At 43.0% G+C, this 13,027-nt stretch overlaps 1 protein-coding gene across 1 annotated transcript; it reads right to left on the minus strand.

The window, feature by feature from the left end:
- Positions 1-233: 233 nt before the first annotated feature.
- Positions 234-12,711, minus strand: LOC106589443 (guanine nucleotide-binding protein subunit alpha-13). The gene is made up of 6 exons (XM_014179439.2): positions 12,276-12,711; positions 11,434-11,660; positions 3,207-3,257; positions 2,902-3,102; positions 2,589-2,723; positions 234-2,356 (listed from the first exon to the last, which is right to left on the minus strand). Exons 1-6 carry the CDS (start codon positions 12,556-12,558, stop codon positions 2,120-2,122), a joined length of 1,134 nt encoding a protein of 377 aa, XP_014034914.1. The 5' UTR covers positions 12,559-12,711; the 3' UTR covers positions 234-2,119.
- Positions 12,712-13,027: the final 316 nt, after the last annotated feature.

The raw sequence follows: 13,027 nt of genomic DNA on the forward strand, positions 1-13,027 counted from the left end.
GCACACACCATGCTGGCGTTGCGAACACCATGCTCTACCAACTGAGCCACAGGGAAGACAGACTTGTTTCGAGGCACAGATCTGGGCAAAGTTACCCAAATACATTCTGCAGCATCGATGATCCCCAAACACACAGTGCTTTGAAGCATCCACACTGCGGAGGCTTCTGGTCCAGAACAAGAGAACCCCTACTTTATAGTCTATGGCGTGAATGAACGACAAGTCACACTTCGTTAAAGAAATAGGTTTTATTTTAACGGTTAGAGTGGCATTATTAAACAAGGAAGAACGCTGATTGTTAGAAAAAGGAAACATGTCCATAGTCTGTTCAATGACAAGGCAAAGTGTGAAACAGCAAATCAGCAAATAATCATCTGCCCATTTTTTAAACAACCATTTACACATGAAAGTAAACCAAGTGTTTTATATTACAACTAAGGCATCAGTATGTACAAGGCCAGAGCCAGAGAGGGACAGTGGAAAGACAGATGCGTCATCTCCGTAGCCGGAGGGAGACTATGGCAGTTGATCCTTATACACTTACGGTGAAGGCACAGTGTGATTTAGCAGAAGAGAAACGTTCAAACGCTGATCTGGAGTTAGTCTCAAGCTGTCATTCAGCACTATTAAGGTGGCAGATTTTACAGTGTCAGCATACCTATACACATTAGGACAGTACACACACTATGGTCATCAACAACACAGGTTACAGTATAGACAGGAAAGAAACAAAAACATTTCAACTAGAATAGAAATTGGAGTCAATCTGTACAACTATAAACATCAAACAGATGACCAGAGCATGATGGTCTAACGCAATGCATGTCCCTTTACAAGGGCACCAATGGGAGGAGTTATAGAACGTTCATATAGGAATTAACATGCATGTATGGATCTACCTGAAGGTTATATAACATTTGCTCCCCAAATGAATGCAGCCCAGGGTCTGAGATACGCCCCTCTGCTCTTCTGGGTTGTATTCATTAAGGCACACCGTAGCAAAATGTTTCAAAACATTGTGCAATGAAAAAAAAAAGAAAACAGGCGTTTCTTATTGGACAAGTACAGATAGTACCTCCCCGTTGTAGCCCGTTTCTTCCAATTCGTGCCTAGTGAATACGTCCAAGAACAGGTTCTCACAGAAGACATTTAACGAAGAATCTAAAGCTTTAACCTGGAGTATCCAATATAGACAAGGGGTATTCAGATATTACCCTACGAGGTATGGAGTACTGCTGGTTCTGTTCTACCTGATAATTAAATTGCACCCACCTGATGTCCCAGGTCTAAACCAGTCCCTGATTAGAGGGGGAAAATTGAAAAAAAGCAATGAAGGTCCAGATTTGAATTTGAGGGGACTAGACAATAGACTACAGACACAATAATGACATTTATACAATGGTCTCCATACAACCCTGAGATAACAATATTAGCTAACCGGCACGCCTGCCTGCTGCAAGTGTGTCCTTACAGCAGAATTACAAGATAACTACCAGGGAATAGGAAGGCAGACATTTAACTGTATACACACACACACACACACACACACACACACACATTGGAATGTAGGTGATCAAGGACATGATTGATTAAATGATAGTTTACGCAAATACCTAAGGCTAAACAGGTATACAAAGATAGCTCAGTACAGATGAACACATGCGCGCACGTGCACACACACAGTGATTAAGGGTTATTAAGATGTTGTATGAAGGCATTATGGTTTCTCCATCAGTTGGTCACACAGATCAGTGGACAGGAGAGGGGCTATGACAGCACGGTAGGCATCAGGGTAGACATCAAACTGACCCAGGGACAGAGCTTATTATCCAGCATTCAATCATGTCCCTAGCCAAACTGACTTCAGAGCAGTCTATAGACCATCCACTCACCACAGGGAAGTAAAAACCAAATAAAAACATCTAAACAGAAGTGGAACGTCAAGGTCCTCCCCAAGGCATGGGTGTCCTCGACCAGGTCCTCTTAAAGGCTGGTTTATTGCAGGTCCTCTTTTAAAGGTGAGAGGTCCTCAATCAGGTCCTCATTTAGGCAGGAGAATAAGTTCTCTCTGGGGTCCTCTCAGGCTAGTTTTGCTCAGGTCCTCTCTGGAGGTCATAGTTCACTGGAGCATCAGCTGTTTGAGGTTGTCATGGAGGATAGTATCCTTGACATCTCGGAACACCAGGCGGATGTTCTCTGTGTTGATGGCTGTGGTGAAGTGGTGGTAGAGGGGCTTCTGTGTCAAGTCTCTTCTCTTCTCCCGGAAACAGTCCACTAGGAACTTCTGGACGTCCGGCAGGCTGTGGTCCGGCCCCGTGTACTCTGGGAAGTATTTACTTAGCGAAACATTCAAGACCTGCCGAGAACAAGGATCAGACGAACATAACATGGAACGTCAGTACAATCAGAAGGTTGGTTTGGCCTCAAATTACAATACTTGACATCAATATATTTCTATCTGAAAAGCTAAGAGCCCATTTTCTTCAGTGAGGACTCATGCGAGCAGGGTCCAATCTACTCAAGGCATCTCTAAGCACACTGTCTTAGGTAAACGTGTTTGTGATTACGGGGAATGTGACTGTACGGACCTTCTCCTCCAGCAGGTCAGTCTTGTTGAGGAAGAGGATGATGGAGACTGAGAGGAAGACTCGGTTGTTGACAATCGTCTCAAAGATGTTCAACGACTCTCTCAGACGGTTGGTCTGCCTGTCCTCCATCAAGACCTAGAACACACAGGGGATACATTTTTTTAATAAATTAGGTAGTGTGTGTGTGTGTGTGTGTGTGTGTGTGTGTGAGAGAGAGAGAGAAACAGAGGGCGTGTGTGGTGAGCGTGTTCAGTGTGCGTGAGTGTCCACTGTGTGTGTGTGTGTGTGTGTGTGTGTGTGTGTGTGTGTGTACCTGGTCATACTCTGAAGAAGACACTAGGAACAGTATGGAGGTGACAGAGTCAAAACACTCAAACCACCGCCGTCTTTCCGAGCGCTGTCCTCCCACGTCCACCATCTTGAAGGGAATACTCTTGATCTCAAAGTCATACTCATGAATGCCCTTAGTGGGCTTACGGGCTAGCAGGACGTCATGCTGGGAAGGGATGTAGCTCTGGAGGAGAGAGAGGGATGAGTAGAAGACAGGAGAAGAGGACAGGGGTGTTAAGGAGGCAGAGTGATTTATGGAGGGAAAGAGGGTGAGGGAGAGAAACTTACCGGCTCCCCCAGCTTCTCCACATTGTCCAAGAAATACTTAACCGACTCACCCTGAGAGAGAGGAGAGAAATGTGTTTTAGCTTCATTGCCAATCCTACTAATACTCAGATTATGTACACACATCAGCCTAAAACTGCTGCATGTGGGTGAGTGAGTGTACTACAGTGGTAGGGCAACTAGATTCAGCCGCGGGCCGATTTGTGTCGGGGGTCGGAACTCAATCACAATAATAGGAAAAACCACATTGACCACAACTAAGCCTAAATATTGATTATGTTTGAAAATAACAATAACGTCATACTTTGATTTCATTGAGCACGTTTACATGCATACTAATAATTCGATAATCTGATTATGGCAGTAGGCAGATTATGCAATAGTCATATAAAACACCTTACTCTGCTTATCTTGAATTGGCAAAAAGGTCAAAAATCGAAGTAAACCTACGCCAATTAAAATATGGTTTTCTGAGCAATCTTTCAAATTATTAGGGCATGTAAACACCTTAAAACGGCACTCCAGAAGTATATTTGATCTGCGCGTGCGCTAGCGCCAGCAGAGTAATCCTCCCTTTTCAGCTCAAGTGTGTTCGGAACAACTGAATGTATGGGTCTTAGAAGTAGTTTTCACATACAAACTTTATACAGTGCATTGGGAAAGTATTCAGACCCTTTCACTTTTTCCACATTTTGTTACGTTACAGCATTAATCTAAAATGGATTAAATAGTTCCCCCCCCCCAATCTACACACAGTACCCCATAACGACAAAGCAAAAACAGGTCAAGAAATTTTAGAAAATGTATAAACATTAAAACTGAAATCTCACATTTACATAAGTATTCAGACCCTTTATGCAGTACTTTGTTGAAGCACCTTTGGCAGCGATTACAGCCTCGAGTCTTCTTGGGAATGACGCTACAAGCGTGGCACACCTGTATTTAGGGAGTTTCTCCCATTCTTCTCTGCAGATTTTCTCAAACTCTGTCAGGTTGGATGGGGAGCGTCGCTGCACATAAAATGTTCAGGTCTCTCCAGAGATGTTCGATCAGGTTCAAGTCCAGACTCTGGCTGGGACAATCAGGGACTTGTCCCGAAGCCACTCCTGCATTGTCTTGGATGTGTGCTTAGGGTCATTGTCCTGTTGGAAGGTGAACCTTCGCCCCCAGTCTGAGGTCCTGAGCGCTCTGGAGTAGGTTGTCATCAGGGATCTCTGTATTTTGATCTGTTCATCTTTCCCCTGATCCTGACTAGTCTCCCAGTCCCTGCCGCTGAAAACATCCCCACAGTATGATGCTGCCAGCACCATGCTTCACTGTAAGGATGGTGCAAGGTTTCCTCCAGATGTGACACTTGGCATTCAGGCCAAAGAGTTCAATCTTGGTTTCATCAGACCAGAGAATCTTGTTTCTCATGGTCTGAGAGTCTTTAGGTGCCTTTTGGCAAACTCCAAGCGGGCTGTCATGTGCCTTTTACTGAAGAGTGGCTTCCATCTGGCCACTCTACCATAAAGGCCTGATTGGTGGAGTGCTGCAGAGATGGTTGTCCTTCTGGAAGGTTCTCCCATCTCCACAGAGGAACTCTAGAGCTTTGTCAGAGTGACATCGGATTCTTGGTCACCTCCCTGACCAAGGCCCTTCACCCCCGATTGCGCCGTTCGGCCAGACGGCCAGCTCTAGGAAGTCTGCATGGTTCCATACTTCTTTCATTTAAGAATGATGTTGGCCACTGTCTCCTTGAGGACCTTCTGTGCTGCAGACATTTTTTGGTGCCCAGATCTGTGCCTCGACACAATCCTGTCTTGGAGCTCTACGGACAATTCCTTCAACCTCATGGCTTGGTTTTTGCTCTGACATGCACTGTCAACTGTGGGACCTTAGAAAGGCACAGAACTGTCTATATAAGTATAATCAAGTTGTAGAAACATCAAGAATGATGTAAACAGGACACAACTTAGCTCATTTTCAAGTCTCATAGCAAAGGATCTGAATACTTATGTAAATAAGGTATTGGGTTTTATGTTTCATACATTTGCACAAACTTCCAAAAACCTGTTTTCGCTATGTAATTATAGGGTAGTGTGTGTAGATTGATGAGAATAAATAAACATTTAATTTATTTTAGAATAAGGCTACAAAATGTGGTAAAGGTCAAGGGGTCTGAATTCTTTCCGAATGTACTGTATGTACAAACTCAATCAAATATGCTCACATAGGTCTATTTTTATTTGTGGGAAAACTTGGGAATAGATTTCCTCAATTAAACAAATTTGTAGCTGAATTCTTGGTAATTCCCCTTGTAGTGGAATGGCCGCAAGTTGCCAACCCCTGTAGTGCATCCATGTGAAGTCAGCATTCGTGTGCCTGTATGTGTGTGTGATGTGTAACGGAGTGTGGGTGCGTTTTCCACCCTGTCCTCCTGGTCTGGTGTTGTTTCTCAGTAAGTGGGGCGTGCCCAAACACAAGCCTGCACAGCCAAGACTGGCTCACATTCCAGTCTGAGAGTGTGTGTTAGAGCATGTACTCACACTACCCCTGAAAGCTACAGAAGTGTAAATAAAAAATAAAAAACGATCTATTCTTGTGTCTTTGTGATGATTAGATCACAACCATGTGTGTGTGTGTTTTTTACTGTACACATTCGATAATAACACTAAAATGCCTTTTATCTTTACAACTCACCTGGCCTGAAAAACCTGTCTGTCTCTGTCTGTGTGCGGTTGGCTAAGATTACAGACTATGTAGAGTTGATCAAAGAAGAGCTCAAGTGTCTGTCCATACAGGCAGAATACTTTTTAAATGTAACTAGGCAAGTCAGTTGGGAACAAATTCTTATTTACAATGACGGCCTACACTATACACACTGATAAACATACACACACTGATAAACATACACACACTGATAAACACACACACACACACACACACACACACACACACACACACAGGCCCTGTGCTACTGGAACCAGGATATCATTTGACAGATGGCCTGAGCTACAACCCAAAAGTGAAACCTAGGCATACGATTTGTTTCTGTAACAGATCCTGCCTCCCTTCTTACTGTAAACACACACACACACACACCAGGATTCCCGTTAGGAAAATGTGGCGCCGAACATTTGATCGGCAGCATTTTAATTTAATGGACATTTGATCAATTTAACGGACCCATATGCATTGGGTGCGTAACTTGATTTGGGCGTCCACCCACGGTTCTCAGAATGACAGAAATCACGTTTAGATTATAGCTAGGCCTATTCATCTTAACAGAACATGCAAGTCGAGGATGCAATGGCGTGTGTCCTTACCGATTTCTGATGCGCACTTTGAAGATGTTAGAATAACTACCACATTTACTTTTCCTGTGCCAAGAAGACAACAAACAGCAAAATCACTAGCCACTATGTCAATCTATTATTGCCCATAGCAGAAAGGTTGACCTATTCTATTGGTCAGCTTGTCGTACTGTGCGAGAAAGAAATATCCAGATCCAAGTAGACTCTGGGACAGTTGTTTGACGATAGGTTGTATGAATTATGGATCTTTTTTTGTTGTTGCAATGAATCTGATGCAACAGACCAGAATGTTTTGCTTAAAATGTTGATAAACTATTATTTCTTCACATTATAAAGCGCGGCAACGCACCCTAGGCAACGCACCCTAGGCAACGCACCCTAGGCAACGCACCCTAGGCAACGCGCAAATGTTGGTTCCATAATGCAATTAGCAGGAAAACACATGTCAAAAGCGCATTATACATGTCAGCTGTTTCATGTGACAGTGATGAAAATCAGTTAGAAATGTAGAAAGAGGGGAGATCTAAAGATGCAGAAATAAGCATGGGTTGCTAATATGACTAGGATTGTGGCTTCGGCTACTGGACAATGAAAGAAAGTTTATTTGAAAACAAATAGGACATGAGAGAAATAGGCTACTGGTTTCAGTGGCATATGGAAGTCTTTATAAAATAATTGCCTCCACGTTTCTATGTTCGGGATTTACTTTGAAGCAAGGTAAGACATGCCTCATAATATGACGTAAAACATTCAGGCTTCAAACAATTAAGTATACTGTATGTTTCCAAAATGCATACTGCCTCCAGCTCATTGCAAAGTGGTGTGATGCACTGAAGCCTGCCTACATCCACTTGAATGGTGAATGGGAAGCACGCTTTTATTACCAGTTGAAAAAAAAAGAGAGAAGGTTTTTAGCGCTTTTAAAATCGTGGCTATCAAAAACTTAATACACAATTGCATTTAGAATTGTTACACAATGATTGGGCTTATAAAATCCCGTTTCATTCCAGCAGCCAACGAATGAGCTGTTTGAGAAACTGTAGCAGCAGGAGCTCTCACGCTGTCCTGACAGATTTCCGCTCATAGCCTCTATACGCAGTGCACTACAAAAATTAACCTATAGACCGATAAGCATGACCAGTCAAATGCATTTCCATCGACTGGTATTTCAATCAATGAATAGGTTAAAACACATTATTTAGCAATGGGATTTTTTTTCTTTCCCGGACAATTGGCTGGCAGCAGTTTTATTTATCAGATTTTCATTTATTTAAAAAAGATTGGCCAAAAGCCGGCTATTACCGGCTGACGTAAACCCTGACACACACCCACACACAGAGTTATAAACACAAATTGTTACATCTCAGACTGACTTCCCGGCTGTCGATGCCCCCTTGTGTGATCGTAATGCCCCATTAAAAAAAAAAATAGCCCTATTTGGTAAAAGACCAAGTCCATATTATGGCAAGAACAGCTCAAATAAGCAAAGAGAAACGACAGTCCATCATTACTTTAAGGCATGAAGGTCAGTCAATGCGGAAAATTTCAAGAACTTTTAAAGTTTCTTCAAATGCAGTCGCAAAAACCATCAAGCGCAATGATGAAACTGGCTCTCATGAGGACCGCCACAGGAAAGGAAGACCCAGAGTTAGGGCGGCAGGTAGCCTAGTGGTTAGAGCATTGGGCCAGTAACCGAAAGGTTGCTAGATCGAAACCCCGAGCTGACAAGGTAAACATCCGTCGTTCTGCCCCTGAACAAGGCAGTTAACCCACTGTTCCCCGGTAGGTCGTCATTGTAAATAAAGGTGAGTGATGGGGTGCTCCTGGAAGTGGGTTATGAGAGCCTCTGCTGCAGAGGATTAGTTATTTAGAGTTAACCTGTTGGGGCTAGGGGGCAGTATTTTCACGGCTGGATAAAAAAACGTACCCGATTTAATCTGGTTACTAATCCTACCCAGTAACTAGAATATGCATATACTTATTATATATGGATAGAAAACACCCTAAAGTTTCTAAAACTGTTTGAATGGTGTCTGTGAGTATAACAGAACTCATTTGGCAGGCAAAACCCTGAGACATTTTCTGACAGGAAGTGGATACCTGATGTGTTGAATTACCTTTAAGCCTATGCCATTGAAACACACAGGGGTTGATTAATGTTTTGGCACTTCCTATTGCTTCCACTAGATGTCACCAGCCTTTACAAAGTGTTTTGAGTCTTTTACTGTGAGATCTGACCGAACAAGAGCCATGGAACGGTGATGGCCGATTAGACTCTGGCGCGCGAGTTCATGTTGGGTACCCTCGTTCCAATACGTTATAAAAGAGAATGCATTCGTCCACCTTGAATATTATTCATGTTCTGGTTAAAAAAGGCACTAATGATTTATGCTATACAACGTTTGACATGTTTGAACGAACGTAAATATATTTTTTCCCCTCGTTCATGACGAGAAGTCCGGCTGGCTTAGATCATGTGCTAACAACACGGATCGTTTTGGATATAAATGATGAGCTTTTTTGAACAAAACTACATTCGTTATGGACCTGGGATCCCGGGAAGTGACATCTGATGAAGAGAATCAAAGGTAATGGATTATTTACATAGTATTTTCGATTTTAGATCTCTCCAACATGGCCGTTTGTCTGTATAGCAAAGCATATTTTTCTGGGCGCAGTGCTCAGATTATTGCAAAGTGTGATTTCCCAGTAAGGTTATTTTTAAATCTGGCAAGTTGATTGCGTTCAAGAGATGTAAATCTATAATTCTTTAAATGACAATATAATATTTTACCAATGTTTTCTAATTTTAATTATTTAATTTGTGGCGCTGACTTGACTGCCGGTTATTGGAGGGAAACGATTTCCTCAACATCAATGCCATAGTAAAACGCTGTTTTTGGATATAAATATGAACTTGATAGAACTAAAAATGCATGCATTGTCTAACATAATGTCCTAGGAGTGTCATCTGATGGAGATTGTAAAAGGTTAGTGCATCATTTTAGCTGGTTTTATGGTTTTGGTGACCCTGTCTTTGAATTGACAAAACATTACACACAGCTATTGTCAATGTACTCTCCTAACATAATCTAACTTTATGCTTTCGCTGTAAAACCTTTTTGAAATCGGACAACGTGGTTAGATTAAGGAGATGTTTATCTTTTAAAGGGTGTAAGATAGTTGTATGTTTGAAAAATTTGAATTTTGACATTTATTTGGTTTCAAATTTGCCGCTCTTGAAATGCACCTGCTGTTGATAGGGTGCACCACGGGTGGCACGCTAGCGTCCCACATAGCCCCAAGAAGTTAACTGCACCTCAGAAGCTGCCCAAATAAAAGCTTCAGAGTTCAAGAAACAGACACCAACAACTGTTCAGAGGAGACTGCGTGAATCAGGCCTTCATGGTCAAATTGCTGCAAAGAAACCACTACTAATGGACACCAATAATAAGAAAAAACTTGTTTGGGCCAAGAAACACGAGCAATGGAAACAGACAGTCCAAATATGAGATTTTTGGTTCCAACCGCAGTGTCTTTGTGAGAGCAGAGTAGGTGAACGGATGATCTCCGCATGTGTGCTTCCCAGCGTGAAGCATGGAGGAGGTGGTGTGATGGTACTTTGCTGGTAACACTATCAGTGATTTATTTAGAATTCAAGGCACACTTAACCAGCATGGCTACCACAGCATTCTGCAGCAATATGCCATCCCATCTGGTTTACGCTTAGTGGGACTATCATTTGTTTTTCAACAGGACAATGACCCAAAACACACCTCCAGGCTGTGTAAGGGCTATTTGACCAAGGAGAGTGTTGGAGTGCTGCATCAGATTACCTGGCCTCCACAATCACCTGACCTTAACCTAATTGAGATGGTTTGGGATGAGTTGGACGGCAGAGTGAATAGAAAGCTGCCAACAAGTGCTCAGTAATGTGGGGATGGCCTTGCCCCTAAAATCAAGAAATTTCAGGCCTGACACTGACTTATATAGCCCCTTGGCATCATGTAAACCTGGTTGTCACTGCTGTATTGCTGCTATGTCACTTTTATGTCAGTGTTAGTGTTGAATGCAGCCGGTACAGGGCTATGAGTGAGTGTGTGTTCTGCCTGTAAGCAGACCAGCATTCCATCAAAAATCATACTCTCTCTCACCAACAAACATCTCACCAATACTCAAGTATTTTTCCATCTATAGCTTGTTCTCCATTTTATGGTGAACCAACCTGTGCTATTTGGGTTGCTAATTTCATTCGTTCCGACATTTCTTAATTTCTTTCTTTTTACTTTTTGGATTATGTGTACATTGCTTGTATTGCTAGTTATTACTGCACTGTTGGAGCGAGAAACACAAGCATTTCACCGCACCTGTGATAACATCTGCAAATCTGTGTACGCAAACTTTGACTGAATGTTATCAGCATTTATTTCCATGACTCCAACTCATTTTCTCATGGCTCTTCCTTGCTCCTCTGCAGCAGACAGAGTGAGCATTACATCGAACACAATAAAAAAATAATAATAAACAAACAAATAAATAAATAATAAATAAAAAAATTCGCTGTATCGATTCGCAATACACAGAATCATGATAAAACCTCAATACATATCGCAGCAGTACCTAAGTATCTTGATAATATTGTATCGTGAGGTCCCTAGCAATTCCCAGCCCTAGTGTGTGTGTGTTAGGAAAGACCAGGTGTCAAGAGAGGAGAGCTGAGGTCTGCACAGCTAACAGACTGATGCACGTGCAGCTTGAGCATCCGACACACACACCAACCTCACAAACATGCAGAGAGAGACATTGAGAGACAAGGGAGGAAGCAGCAGCAAGTCTCTGGTCTCTGTGAAAGTTTCACTTTCACTTCACCTCAGCCAGTCTGCAGAGGCCTGATGAATCTGTGTGTGTATCTGTGCATGCGTGTGTGTACTGACCAGCTGGAACTCCCTGCGTCTGTCGTAGGCGTGTTGTATGGCAACGTCAGCCCACAGGGCCTGGATGGAGGGCAGATACTTGAGGAACACGCTCGTCTCCACCTGGCCGTGCACCATCATCGAAGATCGTGTGTCAAATGACATCACATTGTCTCCGTGCACCTGGTTGTCAGAGGAGCCCCAGGGGATCTGAAGCTTCTCCCGTGCATCCACCAACACACGCACACCTGAAGGGGAGAGATGGGGTTTAGAGTTAAACACACACACACGGGGGTCTGTGGCCCACAACCCTATCTGACAAGTATCAGAAGGCAACAAGGCTGATTTAAAAGAAGTCTGAATGTTCGAGGATATAAACCACAATTAGATAGTTTGGTCACTCTGGAGGCAAGTTACACCACTGTTCAAAACGAAACTGAAAAAAACCCTCAAAGAATAACGTTAGAGTTGAATTTTAGAGCTGGCAGCAGGAAGTCATATTTTCTAAAGAGGCGTCCTAATGCCCTTCTTGCGTCATTATTTGTGTATATCTGATTTAGTTAGCTAGTTATAACATAACATGGCAATTTTACATTAGAAACGGCGATACTCCCACACTAGTCGATAGTCATCAACACGGGCGTTCCTCCACTAAACGGGGAATTTGTATTTCTGCAGCTAAACCCTTACAGTAGCTAGCTAATCTGCTGCTAACTTCGGATAGCAGCTCCACTTATAAACATAATGGAAACCTTGCCAAAAAGTTTTCACCACTCAAGTTACAGTCGGGCCCGAAAGACGAACGTTAAGAATGTTAATGTAGCTTTTTTAGATATAGTCCCGTAGACTTTCTCCCTAGTTACCTTTGATAACATTGCTGTAAATGATTGCCCGGAACTCTTCTCGAGCTTGCTGGTCGAAGTCCTGCCCGTGGATAATCCTCATCTGTTTGAGGAAAGTGGACTTGCCGCTCTCGCCCGCGCCCAGTAGAAGTATCTTCACTAGTCGTTTCACGTAGGTTTTGTCCCGGGAAATACTTTTGTCAATCGCCTTAGATTTCCTCAGCTGTTCCACCTCGGTGTTGGTAAGCAGGCAAGCGGGGAAGCAGTGGTTTAGCACGGATCGGGTCGGCAGGAAGTCCGCCATGTTTCAACCAGCTTCATCGATACACTGGAGAGAGTTTGCGCGTTCATGTGAGGAGCGCGGAAACGCTACTGCCTACTCTACGCCATAGAAATATAATGATTTCTATGTAAATACACGCTGGCTGCGTTTACACAGGCAGCCCAATTCTGATCTTTTACCCAATTATTGTAGAAAGAGCTGATCTGATTGAACAAAATACCAATACGTGGAAAAATATCAGGGGTGTATTCATTACGCAGATTCTGTTGCAAAACGTTTAGTAACGGAAGCAAACGGAACAAAACGGGGAGGGACCTACTTGAAATTATTGCAAATGTTTGGATTAATGATTACACCGCTAAATTGGGCTGCCTGTGTTAATGTTCACACACACACACACACACACACACACACACACACACACACACACACACACACACACACACACACACACACACACACACACACACAGGACCAAGCCTTTGGGCAA

Source organism: Salmo salar, chromosome ssa28 (assembly GCF_905237065.1).
Source record: "Salmo salar chromosome ssa28, Ssal_v3.1, whole genome shotgun sequence".
Lineage (NCBI taxonomy): Eukaryota > Metazoa > Chordata > Actinopteri > Salmoniformes > Salmonidae > Salmo > Salmo salar.

Excerpts from the sequence above, each read along its gene's own strand:
- LOC106589443 (XM_014179439.2), bottom strand. The coding sequence starts at position 12,558 with ATGGCGGACTTCCTGCCGACCCGATCCGTGCTAAACCACTGCTTCCCC. Across the intron at positions 3,258-11,433 it reads GACGCAGGGAGTTCCAGCTG|GGTGAGTCGGTTAAGTATTT; the intron begins GTCAGTACACAC and ends CCTCTCTCTCAG. Across the intron at positions 3,103-3,206 it reads TGGAGAAGCTGGGGGAGCCG|AGCTACATCCCTTCCCAGCA; the intron begins GTAAGTTTCTCT and ends TCTCTCCTCCAG.